This window comes from Symphalangus syndactylus, chromosome 21 (assembly GCF_028878055.3).
Source record: "Symphalangus syndactylus isolate Jambi chromosome 21, NHGRI_mSymSyn1-v2.1_pri, whole genome shotgun sequence".
Lineage (NCBI taxonomy): Eukaryota > Metazoa > Chordata > Mammalia > Primates > Hylobatidae > Symphalangus > Symphalangus syndactylus.
The window spans coordinates 48,806,831-48,829,148 of record NC_072443.2 but is presented as its reverse complement, the minus strand read 5'-3'; the positions used below and the strand labels follow the sequence as shown (position 1 = coordinate 48,829,148).

Sequence of the window (22,318 nt, the reverse complement as noted above, 5' to 3'; positions counted from 1 at the left end):
TAGCCACAGCTTCGCCTGGGGTTCTGTGCCCAGTCCTGGGACTCTGCCTAGTGCTGTTTCTCTCTCTTGCTCTCTCTCTCTGTCTGCTTAGGTGTGACCATTCTAAACTGAGGGTAACTGGTTCTTGTTATTTTGCTCATGGCAGGATTGAATACATTATCTCCTTGGAATAATAGCATTATCTTTGACTGGTGCATGCTGGTCTGGCCAATTAAATTCAAAGGAAGAGAGAATGGAATGCCTGTGGTAGCAGTGCCTTTTCTTTTTTTTTTCTTTTTTTTTTCCATTTAAAAGAAGTTAGAAAAATTATTGTTGTAATTCCCAAAGCTTTATCTATTGTCTGCTAATCTTTTAAAGTGGAAGTACAAGCATGGAGTCAGGCTTATATCTTTCAGAGGCAGCTGAGGCCAGAGTCAGAGCCTGACTCTGCCTCACTGATCGTGTATCACCTTGGGCAAGTCACTTTGTTTCTCTGAGCCTCAGTTTCCTCTTCTGAGAAATGGGTATGGTGATCCTCTATCGGAGATTTATTCCAAGAGTTAAGGAAGGCAGTGGATAGAGAGGCCCTTTGTAGCCATCAGCATCTGCTCTTGTATTTGGTCCAGGTTGTTGTTGAATTAATAAGTTCTGGTTTTAAAGGTCTCATGAAGTGTTTGAGAGCAGAAATCTAATTCTACTAACCTTTAAGGTGAGGCTTAAATTCATTTAGTTTGAGGGAAAAACTGCTCAAAGAATGTAGTCCAAGAATACTGCTTTAAAATAAAATTAATTCAGGTCCAAGAGCACCACACATCCTGACTTATAAAAGGCTGCTGCAACTTGCAATCACCAGAAAAACTAACGATATAAAGGCCATCATGGGTGGCCAGTTTTCCTACTCAGTCAACACCTTGCTGGTGATAGATGTCAATGGATGTTACTGGAATCTGAATAAAAATCACATACTGGGGCGAGGTGACATGCCACTTTTCTCTATCAGGACTTCCCATGAGAGGACTTGTTCATCACAGATAAAAATATATTTCAGGGCAGCACTGTTATCCTGAGCTTCAGACCCTCTGGACTTTGTTAGGTTTGGATGCAAAGTTCTTCTCAAGTGCTCATCATCAGCTCTCCAGGTGGGACCTGTGATGGGTTTTGAAGTGGAGGGCCAGCTCTCTGTGTTGGGCCTAAGTCCTGATGTGTGACTAGCACACTGCGTGTCTCAGTGCCATGCCAGACTGCCACATTGCTACAAAGAGATGATTCGTCCTCATGCCATCTTATCTGCTTTAATGCAAACTGTTCCTTGCACCTCTTAGAAACGGGGAGTTGAGCCGGGCACGGTGACTCACGCCTGTAATCTCAGCACTTTGGGAGGCCGAGGCGGGCGGATCACCTGAGGTCAGGAGTTCGAGACCAGCCTGACCAACACGGAGAAACCCTGTCTCTACTAAAAATACAAAATTAGCTGGGCGTGATGATGCATGCCTGTAATCCCAGCTACTCGGGAAGCTGAGGCAGGAGAATCACTTGAACCCAGGGAGTGGAGGTTGCAGTGAGCCGAAATCACGCCATTGTGCTACTGCAGCCTGGGCAACATCCGTCTCAAAAAAAAAAGAAAAAGAAAAAAAAAAGAAAACAAATGAGAAGTTGAGCCCATCTTCACGTGGGAAGGGGGCTGGGCTAACATCCATGTGTGTTGGGGCGCTGTGCTGCTGACAGGGGATGACACAAGGTGGGCAGAGGTATGGGCATAGTGCTGTGGTGTTCCCTGTGACCAGTGTCTCAACAATGGCCCTACCACCTTTGCTTCTGGCTGGCCTGCGGCCACTTCCTCTGTTTCCAAGTCAGCAATTTTATAATTGTTTCAGTTACAGGCTAGCATTAACAACAGCTATGAAAGATTTCAATAGCTGTGAAAGATTTATGAAGTGTGCTGACACAGGCACCAGCAACCTTATGTTGACCAAGTGAGGACCCAAGAAGTGGCATAAGGAAACCTTGATTCGCTTTTGGGCTTGTTGCTGAGACCCTGTGAAGTCCTTTCTCAGCAGTATTTGCACCATCAGGCCTCTGAGGAGTGGATTCCGGAGCTTCTTGGGCCACAGCCCTTTAGGCTGGGTTCTGATGGGTTAGCAGTGACATCTTCTGGCCATCAGTGCTGGAGCACTGACACCTCAAATCAAGGCTCAATATAAATATCAGATAGAGGAGTGTGTGTTTTCCAAATCACTACAGTTCAAGCTATACATTAGCAAGTCTGTATGTTCTCTGCAGCGTGCGTGTGCGCACACACACACACACACACACACAATGTGCTTGGTGTCTCACAGAAAATGTCTTTACCAGACTTTCAAAGCTACACATAAAATCTAAGTAGATATCCCTCTCATAGGTTCCTTAGCTTCCTTTCATCATGCAGGTATCATGATTAATTCTTTTTTTTTTCTTTTTAGAGACAAAGCCTTGCTCTGTCACTCAGGCTGGAGTGCAGTGGCGCAATCAAGTCTCACTGCAGCCTTGACCTCCTGGGCTCAAGTGATCCTCCCACCTCAGCCTCCCAAGTAGCTGGGACCACAGGTCCTTGCCACTATGTCCAGCTAATTTTTGTATTCTTTGTAGAGATGGGCTTTTGCCATGTTGCCGAGGCTGGTCTCAAACTCCTAGGCTCAAGCAATCCACCCACTTTGGCCTCCCAAAGTGCTACGATTACAGGCGTGAGCCACCACACCTGGCAATGAATTCTCACAACCTGTTTGCATGTCTCTTTCTTTAATCCGACTGCCATTGCCTTGAGTGCCAGAACCATGTCCTGAGCAGTGCAGGGTTCAGCAAATGTCTGTTGAATGAACGAGTGGATGATAAGGCAGCAAATAAGATGGGAAAAGATTGACATGGCTAGATATAATTTCCTGCAAGGGAACAAAAGAGTTTTTAAGATGCCACTGTCAGCTGGGCACAGTGGCTCACGCCTATAATCCCAGCACTTTGGGAGGCTGAGGCGGGAGGATCACGAGGTCAGGAGTTCGAGGCCAGCCTGGCCAATATGGTGAAACCCTGTCTGTACTAAAAATACAAATATTAGCTGGGCGTGGTGGTGCACGCCTGTAGTCCCAGCTACTCAGGAGGCTGAGACAGAAGAATCGCTTGAACCTGGGAGGTGGAGGTTGCAGTGAGCTGAGATCCCACCACTGCACTCCAGCCTGGGTGACAGAGTGAGACTCTGTCCCCCAAAAAAAAAAAAGATGCCACCATCTACTTATTTCTATTTTTAAGTCCAGAAGACTTGAATTCACTTGTATCTCATGGCAATAGGGGAAGCCCAGTTTGGGAATATATACTAGCTGTTGCCAAATTCATTTCATCTTCAGTGCTCTGTGGTCAGAATATCTCTGGGGCAGGGGTCCCCAACCCTACCGGTTTGTGGTCTGTTAGGAACCCGGCTGCACAGCAGGAGGCGCAATTAGGAACTGGGTTGCACAGCTGAGTCCCGCCTCCTGTCACATCAGCGGCAGCATTAGATTCTCATAGGAGTGTGGACTCTATTGTGAACTGCACATGTGAAGGATCTAGGTTACGTGGTCCTTGTGAGAATCTAATGCCTGATGATCTGAGGTGGAACAGCTTCATTCTGAGACCATCTTCCCAAGACCACCCCCTTGCTGGTCCATGGAAAAAATGTCTTCCATGAAACCAGTCACTGGTGCCAAAAACGTGGGGACTGCTGCTCTAGGGTGAGTGAGATGAGAAGCTGGGTCCTAAGGAGCACAGGAGCACCTCATTGACAAGGTTTCCCCAGAACAGCACCACGGCACTGTAGCACTCAACCACTGATGCGTGATGGAATGAACCCATTTGAAATAGAGAAATGTCATGACATCAGGGAGCCAGGTCACTTCTGATACAAAATGAAAACAGCCCAACCCATCAGCTCACGGGCAAGACAACAGATGGACCTTACATCTGCCTGGATGACAGCCATGGAGTGGAGCGCTTCCACCCAGCAGATGAAGTCTAATGTTGGGTGGGGAGATTGGATGTAAAAACATTTCCAGGAAGAAGTGTTCAAAATAGAAAAGGCTGGTGTGACATCAGCCTGCCTCAGTGCCGAGATGGGTGGGGAGGAGTCGCTGAAGAAGCAAGCAATTTCTGGTGGCTGCCCTGCAGCGTTAGCCATCCACAGATCATCCAGGGCAGCTTCCCCCACTCCCACGACCTGCTGCAGTATGAGGCAGAGGCATACACAGGAGGAGGACCACCGGACATGGGAGAGGCAGGAGCACTCAGATGCCTCCTTAGAGAAGACCCCACCTGAGTGAGGCCAGCAGAGAACTCAGGTATCAAAGATTGGGAGATGGGGCCTCGTTACTCCTTCCCTAAACAGGATGCAATTATGCTCTACCTGTGGCATAAAGTGAAAGCACCTAGTGAAAACTGATTTGATAAAATAAGATTTAAAAATATGTAAAAGGTAAATCAGGTCGAAGGGGAAATTAACGGACTGTTTTGTTGAGGCCAGAAGGAAAGTAAATATGCAGAACGAGACACAGCAGGGTCCTGCACACTTGCTAAAAGAAGGCCCCTCACTTAAGTGCTGAGGTTCCCGGACCCTGAGGCAAAAAGGGAAACATGACTTTGAAAAGAGTCAGGGTCCCTAAAATAAAGAGCAGCTGTTCAGGAGCATCCCTGTCTTTTAAAACAATGGGGCCAAGAGTAATTTCTCTGGGGCATCCTCATCAAGAGGTTACTGAGTGGTATTGTAGCAAAGCAGTCCATGACATCCCGAAATAAATACCACAGGGACTTTCCCATGGCTGCTGCTTATAACAAAAAGCCCTTAATACAAGAGAATGGAGCGCTCTTTTTTGTGGCACCTCGGAGGCGTTCAGCTGCTTCAAGATAAAGCTGAACATCTCCTTCCCAGCCACTGGCTGCCAGAAACTCATTGAAGTGGACGATGAACGCAAACTTCGTACTTTTTATGAGAAGCGTATGGCCACAGAAGTTGCTGCTGACGCTCTGGGTGAAGAATGGAAGGGTTATGTGGTCCGAATCAGTGGTGGAAACGACAAACAAGGTTTCCCCATGAAGCAGGGTGTCTTGACCCATGGCCGTGTCCACCTCCTACTGAGTAAGGGGCATTCCTGTTACAGGCCAAGGAGAACCGGAGAAAGAAAGAGAAAATCAGTTCGTGGTTGCATTGTGGATGCAAATCTGAGCATTCTCAACTTGGTTATTGTAAAAAAAGGAGAGAAGGATATTCCTGGACTGACTGATACTACAGTGCCTCGCCGCCTGGGCCCCAAAAGAGCTAGCAGAATCCGCAAACTTTTCAATCTCTCTAAAGAAGATGATGTCCGCCAGTATGTTGTAAGAAAGCCCTTAAATAAAGAAGGTAAGAAACCTAGGACCAAAGCACCCAAGATTCAGCGTCTTGTTACTCCACGTGTCCTGCAGCACAAACGGCGGCGTATTGCTCTGAAGAAGCAGAGTACTAAGAAAAATAAGGAAGAGGCTGCAGAATATGCTAAACTTTTGGCCAAGAGAATGAAGGAGGCTAAGGAGAAGCGCCAGGAACAAATTGCAAAGAGACGCAGACTTTCCTCTCTGCGAGCTTCTACTTCTAAGTCTGAATCCAGTCAGAAATAAGATTTTTTGAGCAACAAATAAATAAGATCAGACTCGGAAAAAAAAAAAAGAGAGAATGGAGCTCAGGAAAAGTGATACTGTGGGGCCAAAACAGTGCTGTCCAGGTGCACAGCTCTCTAATATCTGCTGTGAGACACATTACAGATGATTTAGAACAGTGTTTCTGAAACTGTATTCCACAACACTCTAGTGATATGTTAATAGAAAGTCTGTAACAATAAAGCAGATGCCAGAGACATTCAGCTGCTAACATTAAGAAAGTAGGAGGAAGAACATTCAACACATTGTCATGAGGAAAGTTATCATGCACAAGGACGCTGGACCCAGCCCTCAGGGCATCACTCGCCAGCCCCCTGCCCCTCCTCACCCCCAGCCATGCATGCTACTGGCCCCCATAACCCACCATTAGCATGTCTGCTATCCCATCAAGTATCGCAGCTCTACACTCTGTACCTTTTCTTATTCAGGATCTTTTATGCAATGTATCTCCTACATTAACCCTGAATCACATTTTTATCATTCCTTGCAGCAGAGAATTTGTCTGTGAGGCCATTTTTCATTGTCTGCTTTCATTCAAGCATGCATTATAGCTCATGGTGCTCTGTCATCTTATTGTTGTGTTGAAAATGTTCTGTGATCACATAAATTCAGGAACTGCTGATCCAGGGAAATGGCCAGGCTGCAACTGCTTCAGTGAAGTAGCGTTCCATGAGCCGCACCACCCGAGGGTTCAAAGTTCTGTTCTTGGGCAAGGTGCCGATTAGCACACATCTAGATATGTCCAAAAATCCCCTACACAGACTCTAGGGTGAGCATTCTGTTACGAAAACCTGGGTACACACCAGGACTGTGCCCCAGAAGATGTCACCCACAGCTCCCCCTTCTCATGGAAGGGTGTCAGCAGGGCCATTATCAGGTTAAAGGTTTGATTTACATTAAAGAAGGGGAGCCATATGTCTTTGTGATGGAAGAAGTTTCCCCAAGGGACATTCTTCATCTATAGAGAACTTCTAAATGATTTGCACTGGTCATATAATAATTACAACTACATGCCTGACATGGTGGCTCACGCCTTTAATCCTAGTACTTTGGGAGGTCGAGGTGGGTGGATCATCTGAGGTCAGAAGTTTGAGCAGCCTGGCCAACATGGTGAAACCTCATCTCTACTAAAAATACAAAAATTAGCCAGGCTTCGTGGCCGGCCCCTGTAATCCCAGCTACTTGGGAGGTGGAGGCAGGAGAATCGCTTGAACCTGGGAGATCGAGGTTGCAGTGAGCCGAGATAGTGCCACTGCACTCCAGCCTGGGTGACAAAGCTAGACTCCATCTCAAAAAATAATAATAATTACAACTACAAAACATTGATTTAGTGGTTACTGTGTACCAGACCTGTACTAAGCCATTTGATTGCCTTATTTCACTTAAGCACCTCCAATAAAATACTTTTTATAGCTGGGAGATTGAGAGCCACAAAGAGGTTAAGAAAAGTTTCTTGATAAGGTTAAGATTTGAGGCTAGGCACGGTGACTCATGCCTGTAATCCCAGCACTTTGGGAGGCAGAGGCGGGCAGATCACTTTGAACTTAGGAGTTCGAGACAAGCCTGAGCAACAGGGTGAAACCCCATCTCTACTAAAAATACAAAAATTAGCTGGGCATGGTGGCACATGCCTGTAATCCCAGCTACTTGGGAGGCTGAGGCTGGAGAATCGCTTGAACCCAGGAGGTGGAGGCTGCAGTGAGCCAAGATGGCACCACTGCACTCCAGCCTGGGCGACAGAGCGAGTCTCTGTCTCAGAAAAAAAAAAAAAAAAGAGTTGTGCTGGAACAGTATTTAAGTGAGAATCATTCCAAAGCAATTTGCAGCCTTCTGGTACTAGAATAATCTTGTGGACTTTAGGGTGGCTGGCGTTTAATTAACTGGGAGTTTGGGAGAGGTAAATAGACACGCTCAAGCGTTTTCCTTTTCTCTTTCAGCATGTGAAGATGGATATAGGCTTGAAAATGAAACCTGCATGAGGTAGGCTCCATGTTGATTTAGTCTAATTTTATTACAAATCTTATTTAGAAGTTATTTAGATAAATTGCCTCACTTATTTCTTTTGAGATTGGAAACTAATTATTGCCCTTTTTTCTTTCTTGGCTTGCAGTTGCCCATTTGGCCTTGGTGGTCTCAACTGTGGAAACCGTAAGTGTACAAAAGTGGACCATTATGCGTGGGCAGGGGCCTGGCCCTGTTGTTAGTGCACAGGTGTCAGTCTCCTCCCACTTCCCTCAGTTCACACCCGCTGTCTTCTTAGGTTCTGTGCCAATGGCATGGGGGAAACAAAGAGAAAGGCCGGGCGTGGTGGCTCGCGCCTGTAATCCCAGCACTTTGGAAGACAGAGGCAGGAGGATCACTTGAGGCCAGGAGTTAGAGACCATTCTGGCCAACATGGTGAAAGCCTGTCTCTAGTAAAAATACAAAAATTAGCTGGGCGTGATGGCACATGCCTGTAATCCTAGCTACTAGGGAAGCTGAGGTGAGAGAATCGCTTGAACCTGGGAGGTGGAGGTTGCAGTGAGCCGAGATCATGCCACTGCACTTCAGCCTGGGCGACAGAGCAACACTTCGTTTAAAAAAAAAAAAACCCAAAAACATCAACAAAAAAAACAAAGAGAAAGACTTGACTGGTGCTGTTCAGGGGCTCAAGGTCTGGGCAGGGAGAGAAACACTCACTCCTAAATAGCCCTGCTGTGTGCTGAGTGTTACTGTGATAACCAGACATGGGGTGTGGGACGGGGAGGCAGGGACTATGCCCACAGAAGAATGAGAGGACACTCGACGGTACTTCTTGGAGGGAGTGGAATTAAAGGAACAGTTGGAAAGATTTAGACTGGCAGATATGGGGGGAGGACATCCCAGGCAGAGGGAACAACTTAGACAAAGGTCTTGAGGCAGCCATGGGCCCTTGGTGTTCTGGGGACAGTGTATAAGTGGGCGTGGCTGGAAGATAGGAAGATAGGAAGGCAGAAAGTAGAGGATTTGTGCTGGCAAAGTATATGGGGTCTGAACTGTTGGGGTTGGGCTCACCAGGCTGAGGAGTGTAGACTCTAATCAATAACTGTCAGGCAGCTGGCAAAATTCTTAGAGCAGGAAAGCAGTTTGATTAAAGAAAGCAATTTGGGCTGCATTGAGAACAGACTGGACAGAGGAGAATGTGGATGCAGCTTAGAGATTTCCAGCATAGTCCCACCAGGCATGATAGAGACAAACTTAGGAGTCCTCTCTGTTCCAAGTGGAAGTAGAGGGTGGAACGCCAAGCACCCAAGAGTGTTGTTGGGGACTGTGAGCAGGGCGTGTTTTGCACCTAATCCAGTTCTTAGAGAAAAGCAGTTGTGATTCATTTAAGATTGCTTGCACTGACATTTTCTTATATTCATACATTAGAAATTGAAATTATCTGCAAAATTAAATTTGGGGATATAGCATATCATAGGATGTAATAGAAATACTAACAATGAAGATTTTAGTTTAGGACAGCTTTGTCTGTCATCCTACAGACAAATGTGCCAGTGGACTATATTCTAAGTTTACTAGAAGGAAAATAGACATGATTTTATTTAATGTGTGTAAAAAAGCCCCCAGTTTCTATTCCCCAATGGTATACCTTACATCTGATTTCTTCAGTGGTGTTTTCTTTGTTCGTAAAGGTTTTCTATTAGCAAGTTTCATTATTGACTTTCTTTGAGCATAACTAAAAAATAAAAATAATGAAATAAAATCAAACACATTCAATGCTGAATATAAAACTGACATAAAACTCTCTTGGTGCACCCAGCATGGCCCTACTCTCAGGCCAGAGTCTAGAGACTTAGAATTACATATCCATTTAGGATTACTGATGACTTTGGTCATCTGATTTATCTTGACTGCAGACTAGCAAGAGGTTACAGAAGATAGCCTCAGAGAAAGACTAGGGAGGCAATTCTAGAAGCAATTATATTTATAGGTATATGAGTAGAGAGGGAGGAGTTCACAGAATTGATATTTGTTTTTTTGTGTTTTTGAGATGGAGTCTTGTTCTGTTGCCAGGCAGGAGTGCAGTGGCACAATCTCGGCTCACTGCAACCTCCGCCTCCTGGGTTCAAGTGATTTTTTTGCCTCAGTCTCCCAAGTAGCTGGGACAACAGGCGTGCACCACCACGCCCAACTAATTTTTGTATTTTTAGTAGAGACAGGGTTTACCATGTTGGCCAGGATAGTCCCGATCTCTTGACCTTGTAATCCGCTCGCCTCGGCCTCCCAAAGTGCTGGGATTACAGGTGTGAGCCACCGTGCCCGGCCGATGTTTGTTTTTTAGGAGCAACCTGCAGCCCTGAGTGGTGTAGTAAACAACGCTGTACTCTTTAGAAGTCCCAGAGGACACTGTGGGGCCATAGAACCATGTGAGCACGGCCCTTCACTCTGATGGACCCCAGTCATCACGCTCTAACTGGTGTTTCATGCACTCAGTTTAATAAGGCAAGGAAGTTATCATATTTTAGGCTTTTTTATTTAATAAATTAAAGAATAGTCAAAATTCTTTCTAGGTGTCAATGCTGAACAGGGTAGGCTTGAGTATTTTGGAGATTTGGCTTATGTAAAACAGTCTGGTTGGCAGTACGTGTCCTTTTCTAAAGATCAGTATTTAGGCAAGCCAGTTTCTCAGCTGGGCTCAGGGTCTTTGTGCTTTTGTGTTTAGGAGGATATCTGTGCCTTAAAGGGGCTGCCTGGTCTACAGAGTGGTGTGTGTTCACTTTTTCATGTGAATCTCATTTCTCACTTGAAACCAGAACAGAGTCACAGAGAGCTCATAAACTGATCAGAGAATGGAGTAGCCTGTGCACAAAAATAGATAAGAAAATCTATAAAGTTTCGATGTGGAAAAAGGAGGCTGACTAATCAGACAGAAATTTAAGATATTTGAGACTTGTTTCCCAAATGCTGGAATACTAGAACTACATGGTGTATATATATACACGTGTGTGTGTGTGTGTGTGTGTACGCATATATAGTCTTTCAGAAGAGATGCTTCAAGGCTAAGAGTAGAGATTACATCACAAGCCTGCGGACCTGATCCTAAGATATTGTAAGTATTAGAAACAGAGAGGCTTAGACAATTTCATGCAGCAGGAGGCTCAAGGTGCAGCAGACCTGTATCACGTGTGCAGAAAACTCATCTGAATGCAATCCCACCTGATGGCAGAGAAAGAGAGAGCCAGTGAGACAGGTGAGAGGTGTGCAGGTGTGGCCACCCTGTTCTCCACGTGTGCCCCTCGGGTGAGCCAGGGAGCAGGAGGTAAGAGATATGACCTGCTCAGTCATCTTGGGGCCTCTCATCCCTGACAGGCCTCTCATAGAATGAGCTAGTACTTTAAACCTGCTTTGGTCAGACAGCTCCCTAGTTTTTATTTTTTATTTTTAGAGATGAGGTCTCTCTCTGTTGCCCAGGCTGGAGTGCAGTGGCCTGATCATGGCTCACTGTAGCCTCAACCTCTCAGGCTCAAGCAATCTTCCCACGTTGGTCTCCCAAAGTGTTAGGATTACAGGCATGAGCTACCACACCTGACTCCTAAATGAGTTTTATTAGAAAATGCTTCTTGTTTCCCAGCAAATGGAAGAGTGATCCATCGAGGGAACATGAGTCTATAAAGGGTTGCAGGAAAGGGGTGTGAGCTGCAGGGCATTATTCTAAGTGGCACTGGTAATTTTTTTCTCGGAGATTATTGGGATGCTGTTTCCCTATGTCATTGACTATTCTGTAAGTTCTTACGTTAGGAAAAAGTCAAGCCCTCTCCATTATTTTTGTGGGGTTCTGGAAGTAGCCAAGATTTCTCTCTGGTTCCTCAGACTTCCTTTTCCTTCCCATTTGTCCAAGTCATTGTCACTTTGTCCAGCAGAGGGCAGAGGCCTGTCTGGATGGTTTGCTCCTGGCCACCTCTTAGAACCGGCAGCCTATCATTAGTGTGGTAACTATTGTTATTCTGTGATGGCATGTAAATATCACTTTATCATTTTGATATCTCTATTAGTTTCAGTGTTGCAAGGCAGTTAATATTATAGTGGCTGATAATAAGTAGCGCTTGCCACCTGCCTCTTTCTCTGAGGTCTGGGCCCAGACCTGGGTGTTGGTTAAGGAGTTGGGAATTCATCCCTCTCTATGGTAATAGCATATTGGGAGTCTGTGACTCATCACTCAACATTTTGTGCCAAATAGCAGGGCTCTGACTGCCCACCATTATTACTCCCATTATTGCCACCCAAGACAGCAGGGGACTTCCTGGGGCTGTGACTCAGGCTGGATTTTTCATAGGCAAGAAATGCTTCTTCTCTATGCAGGCTTCTTAGGGCACATGCTCTACCCAAGCCCAGTGAGGCTGGGGAGGCTGGCTTTTTCCAGCCAAGCACACATCATCCAACTCCAGCAGATTTTGGCATTAGGCATAACCTGTGTCCTACCCCTCAAAAGTTTCTGTTCACTTTCTACTTGTGCCCAGATTTCAGTCCTTGCTCCTTACAGAGAAACTGGAAAGGGCAAGGCACAGTGGCTCATGCCTGTAATCCCAGCACTTTGGGAGGCTGAGGCAGGAGAGTCACTTGAGGTCAGGAGTTCGAGACCAGACTGGCCAACATGGTGAAACCTCGTCTCTACTAACAATACAAAAATTAGCTGGGCATGGTGGTGCATGCCTGTAATCCCAGCTACTCGGGAGGCTGAGGCAGGAGAATCGCTTGAACCTGGGAGGCAGAGGCTGCAGTGAGCCAAGATCGCACCACTGCACTCCAGCCTGGGCAATAGAGCGAGACTCTGTCTCAAAAAATAAATAAATGAATAAATATCTGGAAAGGGCAGGACAAGCCTTTCTCTCAAGTCTTCACCCCCTGCTGGAGCAGGGCCCCCACTCCTGGGCAGCACAGGCCTGCACCTTTCTTATCACTGCTCTCCTTTTAATTTTCTAGACACGTAAAATATCTCTCTGTTTATATCCCAGATTCCACCAATTCCAACAGCAAATATACTATTTGCCAGATGGCCCCAGAATTCTTTTAGGAATGTGTCATCAGATGTGTCTCTCTCTCCCCTTGCCTCCACCCTTTTCTTAGGGCGTGCACATTTCCTCTGTTGCTGGAAGTTTACGTTGGTTCCTCCTCACAGTTTCATAATTGCTCTCATGACACTTTAGGTTGTTTAGCCTTTTTTCTATTTTTAAAATAAATTCCTTTTTAAAAAAATAACAATATAGCACATGGCCATTAATTTCCCCTATTTTAACCCAAATTAATTAGAAAATAGAAGTTAAGGGAAGAGGAGAGTAAAGTAAACAATCTCACCACCCGTTAAACACTATGTTCACCGCGTTTCCTTACTACTAAGTGTGGGGCATAGGCCAGCAGGATCCATGTCACCTTGGAGCTTGTGGGAAATGAGCAGCTTCGGGCTCTCCACTCCAGACCCACTGAATCCGAATCTGAATTTTCACCAGGCCCATAAATTTAGTTAATATGCAGATTCGTATGCATATTAAAGTTTGAGAAACACTGGTATTATATATTTTTCCAGAGATATATATATATGTGTATGTCTTTTTAACAAAAATTGGATCTCACTGAACATACTGTTCTGTAACCTGCTTTTAAACCTAGTAAACTGTGGAATGTTTTCACTTACATAATTTTATGTTACTTTTGATAGTCCTGTGGAATTCTGCTCTATGGACATACTGTAATTTGCTTAACCATTCCCCTCTTACTGCCTTTCAAAAGTCTCTTTTTAAAATATTCCTGTCATCTAAGCCATTTTTCTGTTTTTTGTTTGTTTGTTTTTGTTTTGTTTTTGGTTTTTTTTTTTTTTTTTTTTTTTGAGACAGAGTTTCACTCTTGTTGCCCAGGCTGGAGTGCAATGGCGCGATCTCGGCTCACTACAACCTCTGCCTCTGGGGTTCAAGGGATTCTACCTCAGCCTCCTGAGTAGCTGGAATTACAGGCCCCCACCACCACACCTGGATAACTTTTTGTATTTATAGTAGAGGCAGGGTTTCATCATGTTGGCCAGGCTGGTATCGAACTCCTGAACTCAGGTGATCCACCTGCCTCAGCCTCCCAAAGCACTGGGATTACAGGTGTGAGCCACCATGCCTGGCCCCATTTTCCTGTTTTATGGTTATTGTCATTTTGTGATCATAGAGCTCACATAATTCTCTTAGATTACTTTTTTCTGGCCACAGATATTTTTTTCCATCCTTCTTTCATATTTGCCACATGTCTCTTTTGTAGGTCATCCTTTCATTCAAAGCGTCTGCGCCTCTTCAGAGGAGACCCCTTCCTCACAGCCTCCCAGCATAGCCAGCAGGGAGTGAGAGTCTGCCTTCCCCACTGACAGCCCGCTTCCCGTGAAGCCAGACATTCCGCTTAAATATAATTCTGCACTGTCTTCCCAGCCCAACCCACGGTCCGATGGCAGGTGTAGAAGGTGTCTTTCAGTTGTGTTCACCCAGTTGTTGCCTTGGGTTATAAAAGATTTAGACCAATGGAAATTCTGTGTGTTGGTGGGAGTCACTCAGAACAAACATCTGGGAAGACAGCACTAAACTGCTTAGGAGGAAGGAGGGAGAATCTATTAATATTACCCAGAAGGAAGCTGGAAGTCTCATTTAGCTAAAAGCAGTCATTTTCTCTGTCTTGACTGGCCTCCCTTCACTTCAAATGGGGTAAGGCAGGGATTGGGGAGAGGGAACTGCTGTTCTGTACCCAGCCCTTCTGCTAGCGAGTACTATTTGGTGAGGTGGAAGGGATAGAGTTGTATAAAACATCAGGAGAAAGTGACAGAATCATGTGGGGCACTGTCACAGTGGAGAGTGGTGGGCACTGGCTATGTTCACACCCTGGCTGTAGACTTGCAAAAGGTGAATTTCAGAAGGTGCAGGGGAAAATGAGAATGCTGTGAACAGAGATGGAAGAGGAATGGAAAGATTTTAAAGGCAAAATTCATCTGAGTGCAGTGGCTCACACCTGTAATCCCAGCACTTTAGGAGGCCGAGGAGGGAGGATTGCTTGAGCCCAGAAATTTGAGACCAACCTGGACAACATAGCAAGACCTCATCTCTGAAAAAAAAAAAAAATCAGCCAGGCATGGTGGCATGCCCTTAGTGTCCCAGCTACTTGGGAAACTGAGGTGAGAGGATCACTTGAGCTGGGGGGTTGAAGTTGCAGTGAGCTGTGATCATGCCACTACACTGCAGCCTGGGTGACAGAGCAAGACCGTCTCAAAAAAAGATTAAAAAATAAAAGGCAAAATTCTAACCATAAATCATGAGTGAGCTTAGTGAGGAAAAATATGGAGAGAACTGAATGCATTGTAAGATAAAAACTAATGTGGCTACCTAGAAAATTCTGTAATGTGTTCAAGAATCTTAAAGGAAGGTTGGCTAAGGTTCTCCTGGAGTAAGTAAGCCTAGCTAGCCTAAGCAACAAAGAGAGTTTATTGGAAGAATCCTGGCATCAGGAGTGGAAGGAACCAAGGAAGTAGAGGAAGGAAGCTCAGCAGCTGGGGGTAGCGAGGGGCTTCCTGTGAGAGCACATGTTGCCATGACTGCATCCTCATGTCTCATCTCCGCTCTTTGCCGTGTATCTGTATGCAGGCTCTCCTTCCCAGATAACATGATGGAAAATAGGGTCACCAAACAGCTCTTGGTCAGGGGTGGGGAGGTCTCTAGCTCAGCAATTGTGAAAGTGATGGCCCTCTTTTCCCAAATTCCTGGGAAGTAACTAATTGATCCACTTTGGATGGTGGGTTTATTCCAGGACCAGTGAGCTGTGTCCAGGTGATGGTGTTACATGTCCGAGTGTGCCCATCCCCGGCTGCAGATGGAAGGAGGTGCACAGTTCTCAGAAGGGGGGTGGCTAAGCAGATAGTCCAGTAGATCCCATCCAAATAAGCATATAAACATAGACACATATGACTCTGGGGAAAGGCTAAGGCCCAGAATGTGCTGTTGGTTTGATGAAAGATGCTAACAGTGATGACAACAATGTCAAGCTGTGAAGAGTAAGGGAAACATGGAGCCATTGCTTGAGAAAGACTGAAATGTCAACAAATGCCAAGAAGAAAGTAGGACTAAGAATTCCAAGCTCTTCATTCCAGAAAATCTTTTCGCACTAAAAAGGATAGGACAGACAAGCCTAAGATGACATTCACTGCCTCTGTCTCACCTAAATATTCAGAGCACCTCTGAAGCTAGGAAAAGCTTCAGTTGGCACTTATTCAAATCTGTGCACTTCTACATCATCATAAATCTAAAATCAGTACTTAACCCCAAAAGATCAGTTGTAGAATGATTTTAAGAAGATCTGTGGAGGATATTACAAGGTTACAGTGACATGGCTGCCAAAGAACTTCAAATGTACTCTTTACAAAATATGTATATGACTGGGCGTGGTGGCTCACGCCTGTAATCCCAGCACTTTGGGAGGCCGAGGTGGGTGGATCATGAGGTCGGGAGTTCAAGACCAGCCTGGCCAATATGCTGAAACCCCGTGTCTACTAAAAATACAAAAATTAGTCAGGCATGATGGCGCGCACTTGTAGTTCCAGCTACTCAGGAGGCCGAGGCAGGAGAATCACTTGAACCCAGGAGGCAGAGGTTGCAGTGAGCCGAGATCGTGCCACTGCACTCCAGCCTAGGCAACTCTGTCTCAAAAAAAAAAAAAAAAAAAAAAAGTATGTGTATATATACACAATGTCAAGATTTCAGGGAGGTGTGTGTGTGTGTGCATATGTAAATATGTAAATAAAATTTGGGAAATACAGAAAAGCACAAGGAAGAAAGCAAATTATCCACCATTACCCGAGGCAGTGCTAACTTGTGCAAACATTTTGGTGAGTTCCTCCCAGGGTCTTTCTCTCTGCTTGTGTGCTGGGTGGTCTCCTTGCTTTCAGCCCAGTGCTCTTTCCTCTCCTGTGTAATCTAAACCAGTGCTACTCATGGTCTGGTCTATTGGCTGGCAGCAGCACCATCCCATAGAAGCCTCTAGAAGTGAGGTTCTGAGCCCCTGCCCAGTACAACTGAACCAAATCTCTTGGAGCAGGGACCAGGAATCTGGGTTTTAACAAGGCTTGTGGGTGACTGAGATGCAGACGGGAGTTTGAGAAGCCCTTGTCTATGCCAGTGCTATGCAACTTGTGGTCTGCCGTGTGAACTGTTACTGGACCATGGCAAGATAACACAGAAGCTGAGAGTGAGCACTTAGAAATGTTTATATTAACTTGACATAACTGTGACATCCAAGCATGGGAGCCTTGGAAAAGAGTTTTATTGTATTTTACAAATATATCAGTCCACAGTCAACTCCTTTAAAAAAAAAAAAAAAAAAGAGGAGAAAGTGAAATTTATGATAGTTGGTGCCTGTGGGGACAGATGAGGGGAGGAGCACATGGGACTTTATTTTCTTTATTTAAAAAGAATATCCAGGTTGGGCGCAGTGGCTCACACCTGTAATCCCAGCACTTTGGGAGGCCAGGGTGAGAGGACCACTTGAGGCCAGGAGTTCAAGACCAGCCTGGACAACATAGTGATACCCTGTCCCTACAAAAACCAAAAATTAGCTGTGCCCATGGTCCCAGCTGCTTGGCAGGCTGAGGCAGAAGGATTGCTTGAGCCCAGGAGTTGAAGGCTGCAGTGAACTGTGATTGTGCCACTGCACTCCAGTGTGGGCAACATAGTGAGACCTGTCTCAAAAAAAAAAAAAAAAAGGATATCCAGAAGCACAAGCAAGTAAGCAAAAACTGGCCCTCAGGCAAGGCACTGTGGCTCACACCTGTAATCCCAGCACCATGGGAGGCCGAGGTGAGCGGATCACTGGAGGCCAAGAGTTTGAGACCAGCCTGGCCAACATAGCGAAACCCCGTCTCTACTAAAAATACCAAAAAATTAGCTGGGCATGGTGGCGCGTGCCAGTAATCACAGCTACTCAGGAGGTTGAGGCATGAGAATCGCTTGAACCTGGGAGCAAGAGGTTGCAGTGAGCCGAGATCGCACCATTGCACTCCAGCCTGGACAATGGAGCCAGACTCTGTAAAAATGAAAAAAACCAAAAACTGGTCCTTGACCACAGATAGTTTGAGAAGCACTGGTCTACACCATCTGTGTTTCTTTTTAGACAAAACTGCTTGTTTCCAACAGGAACCTGCTACAGCTGCAGCCACTTGCAAGGGTCACTTCTAAAATGGATGCTTACTTGTTTTGTTGGAAGTGAGAAAATTTAACTTGGTGTGGAAGGATAAGCAGGAGCCAGACTCTGGTCTTTAGGAAAAAAGGGAGCCACGGAGGGTTTTTTAAAGCAGGGAAATGGCAAGATCAGATTTGCTTTCTATAATAGTGAGTGGACAAGACTGGGTACAGGTGGATGCGTTGGGAAGCAGCTGCAGTTGTCCAGACAAGGGATGATGGTAGCTCAGAGCCATGTTGGGGGAGATGAAGAAAAGTGGATAAATTCAAGAGGTTTGTTTTCTGTCTTCACTTTTGTTAAAAAAGAAACTTTCAAATACATGTGTTGCGGGGTAAGGAAGAGAATGTGTTTATTCTGTGGCTTGGCTTTGTTTCCTGTGTATCTTAATACTGATGGCTTTTGTATCCTAATACTGATGGTTTTACATAATAGTCAGGTTTCTGTGCTATTTATTTAAATAAAAGGTTAGGAAAATTGTTGCATGGCTTGTATTTGCTCATAGTCTTCCTGTTGCCTGTCTTCATTCTCAACCAGCACCTAGTGCCCTAGAAGCTTGGTGAGGAGGGGAGGAGGGTGTCAGCCCTGTACCTCATCCTTGTTTACATCCTTGTTTAGTAGAGACGGGGTTTCACCGTGTTAGCCAGGATGCTCTCAATCTCCTGACCTCATGATCTGCCTGCCTCGGCTTCCCAAAGTGCTGGGATTACAAGCTCCAATCTTAATTTACTATCGAGAATCCGGCTACTGGTATTTCATCCTGGATCCTACAACTAGAGAACACAATTTTCTTATATTTCCACAATCAAAAAATCAATCGGAATATTTAATAAAATTTATTGAAGATATGATTTTACCAGAAACACATAGATATAAAAGCAGTTAATTAAAGCTTTTAATATTGCTTTCTACATATGATATGTACTTGCTTAAATCACTGCTAATTTCTGGTAATTAAATTTGATGTGTATTTATTGAGGAGCTACTCAGTCCCTAGCATGGTTGACGCAGTGATTCCCAGACTCTGGACTTAACTGATCAGTAATGTTCCTTATAAAATTGGGGAGTCTAACCTAGGGTTGCCTCCTTTTTATTTTATCAAGTAAAAATCTAGAACTGAATCAAGAATTTTTAGGCCAGGCATGGTAGCTCAAGCCTGTAATCCCAGCACTTTGGGAGGCCGAGGCGGGTGGATCACCTGAAGTTAGGAGTTCGAGATCAGCCTGGCCAACATTGCGAAACCTCGTCTCTACTAAAAACACAAAAAAATTAGCAAGGCATGGTGGCACGTGTCTGTAATCCTAGCTACTCAGGAGGCTGAGGCAGAAGAATCGCTTGAACCCAGGAGACGGAGGTTCAGTGAGCCGGGATCGCACCATTGCACTCCAGATTGGGCAACAAGAGCAAGACTCCATCTCGGGAAAAAAAAAAAAAAGAATTTTTACATCTACTATCACCGTTAACTCAAAAAATTAAACAACACCAAAGGGTGGGAAGTGGCCAAGAAAAGATTCTGCGTTATCTCCATTACTTTTTTATTTATTTTTATTTTTTTGAGACAGAGTCTCACTGTGTCACCCAGGCTGGAGTGCAGTGGTTTGATCTTGGCTCACTGCAACCTTGGTCTCCTGGGCTCATCCATTACTTTAATAAAAATCAGATTTACTGAGGCATAATTTACATATGATAAAAGGCATCCATCTTAAGTGAGAGAGAAAAGTAGAAAGGACAAAAATCTTAGATTATAGAACAGTTATCAAAAAGGAACAAATTAAGTTTTTAAAAAACTCATAACTCACATTTATATTTCTCTTTCTACCGTGGGTTGGTGAAAATGTCATCGGGGCTGGTGCACAGGTAAAAGTTAGGAGCCACCACCATCCTAGGAGTGACTTAGAAAAGGGAGCTTTTCAGCCAGGTACGGTGGCTCATGCCTGTAATCCCAGAACTTTGGGAGGCCGAGGCGGGTGGATCACGAGGTCAGGAGATTGGACCATCCTGGCTAACACAGTGAAACCCTATCTCTACTAAAAATACAAAAAATTAGCCGGGCACGGTGGCACGTGCCTGTAGTCCCAGCTACTTGGGAGGCTGAGGCAGGAGAATCGCTTGAACCCGGGAGGCAGAGGTTGCAGTGAGCCAAGATTGTACCACTGCACTCCAGCCTGGGCGACAGGGCGAGACTCTGTCTCAGAAAAAAAAAAAAAAAGAAAAAACTTTTCTTAATATGGAGAGCCTTGGAGATAGCCATTGAGGATCCCTTGCCAGAGAGTAGGAAGTTGTAGGCGAAAGCACCCCTCAAGGCAGGGTGGTGACCGTAGAGTCAGGGGAGGCCATTCTTGAGAACTCACTGATTCCTTCATTACCTCCAGCCAATACACTTTTTTGTTTGTTTTACGTTTAGCCTATCAGCTTATCACTGTGGTGATCGCAGCCGCGGGAGGTGGGCTCCTGCTCATCCTAGGCATCGCACTGATTGTTACCTGTTGCAGGTAAGTGATGAGAGTTCAGACTCCAATCCTGTTCCTTTGCCTGTGCTATACAAGGGTCAGTTTGTATTCTTTTATGGGATACTTGAGATGGTTCACAATATTAAACCATAGTGTGTGACTAACCCATTTTTAAAAAAGGAGAAAGGGAATTCATCGTAGTTGGTGCCTGTGAGGAAAAAGAAGGGGAGTAAATGGAACTTCATTTTCTTTATTAGAAAAGAATATCCGAAAACACAAGCAGGAAATGAAAAAAGAAATAAATTGGGCTTCATCAGAGTTAAAAACTTTTGTACTCCCAAGGACACTATCAAGAAAGTGAAAAGGCAACCCATGCTTGCAAATATGGGTTGCATGAGAAAACACTTGCAAATTCTGTGTCTAATAAGGGACTTGTATCTAGAATATAGAAGGAACTCTTACAACTCAACAATCTAATTTTAAAACTGGACAAAAAGCTTGAATAGACATTTCTTCAAAGAAGAGATACAGATGGCCGGTAAGCACATTATCTTAGTCCGTTTTGTGTTGCTATAAAGGAATACCTGAGGCTAGGTGCATTAGTCCATTTCCACACTGCTGATAAAGACATACCCAAGGCTGAGCAATCTGCACAATAAAGAGATTTAATGGACTTACAGTTCCACATGGCTGGGGAAGCCTCACAATCATGGTGGAAGGCAAAGAGGAGCAAGACATGTCTTACGTGAATGGCAGCAGACAAACAGAGAGCTTGTGCAGGGAAACTCCCCCTTATAGAACCATCAGATCTCATGAGACTCATTTACTATCATGAGAACAGCATGGGAAAGACCCACACCCCCATGATTCAACCATCTCCCACCAGGTCCCTCCCACAACATGTGGGAATTCAAGATGAGATTTGGATGGGGACATAGCCAAACCATATCAGTGGGTAATTTCTAAAGAAAAAGGTTTATTTGGCTCACAATTCTGATGGCTGCAAAGTTTGAGATTGAGCATCTGTATCTGGTGAGGGCCTCAGGCTGCTTCCACTCCTGGAGGAAGATGAAGGGAGCCACCTGATGAGAAAGAAAGCAAGAGGTGGGGGGCTAGGGGAGAGGTATCAGGCTCTTTTGAACAACCAGCTCTCCCAGGAAAGGTATTAGTCCTTTCATGAGAGATCTGCCCTCATGGCCCAAACACCTCCCTGTAGGCCCCATCCCCTAGCACCTCCACACTGGGGATTAAATTTCAGCATGAGACTGGGTGGGGATAAACTATATCCTGATCATAGCACACACGAAAAGATAGTCAACATCATTAGTCACCTAGGAAATGCAAATCGAAACCACCATGAGACACCACTTCACACCCACTAAGATGGCTATTAAAAAAAAAAAATAGAAAATAGCCGCTGGGCACAGTGGCTCAGCCTGTAATTCCAGCACTTTGGGAGTTCGAGGTGAGTGGATCACTTCAGATCAGAAGTTCAAGACCAGCCTGGCCAACATGGTGAAACCCTGTCTCCACCAAAAATATAAAAAAATTAGCCGGGTGTGGTGGTGCATGCCTGTAATCCCAGCTACTCGGGAGGCTGAGGCAGGAGAATTGCTTGAACCCGGGAGGCAAAGGTGCAGTGAGCTGAGATCATGCCACTGCACTCCAGCCTGGGTGACAGAGCCAGACTCCGTCTCAAACAAAACAAAACAAAACAAAAAAACACCTAGAAAATAACAAGCATTGGTGAGGATGTGGAAAAATTAGAACCCCCCATACACTGCTGGTGGGAATGTAAAATGGTGCAGCCACTTTGAAAAAGTCTGAAAGTTAAAGACAGTTACCAATGGACCCAGCACTTCCACTCTTAGGTATATTAAGAGAAGTGAAAAGGTACACTCACACAAAAACTTCACATGAATGTTCACAGCAACATTATTTACAATAGCCAAAAAGTGAAAACTCTACCAATGTTCGTCAATGGATAAACAAAA

General features: G+C 45.1%; 2 protein-coding genes across 4 annotated transcripts in view; both read left to right on the top strand.

The window, feature by feature from the left end:
- The window catches only part of HEG1 (heart development protein with EGF like domains 1), a 90,848-nt gene that overhangs the window by 58,346 nt on the left and 10,184 nt on the right, over positions 1 to 22,318 (top strand). For all 3 annotated transcript variants that reach the window (XM_055259284.2, XM_055259285.2, XM_055259283.2), the window contains 3 exons: positions 7,608 to 7,650; positions 7,781 to 7,818; positions 20,279 to 20,366. In XM_055259284.2, the coding sequence (XP_055115259.2) occupies positions 7,608 to 7,650; positions 7,781 to 7,818; positions 20,279 to 20,366 (169 nt within the window). The remainder of the gene's footprint in view (positions 1 to 7,607; positions 7,651 to 7,780; positions 7,819 to 20,278; positions 20,367 to 22,318) is intronic.
- LOC129471672 (small ribosomal subunit protein eS6-like) lies at positions 5 to 5,680 on the top strand. Its single transcript, XM_063630204.1, has one exon. The coding sequence runs from the start codon at positions 4,975 to 4,977 to the stop codon at positions 5,629 to 5,631; it is 657 nt and encodes a 218-aa protein (XP_063486274.1). The 5' UTR covers positions 5 to 4,974; the 3' UTR covers positions 5,632 to 5,680.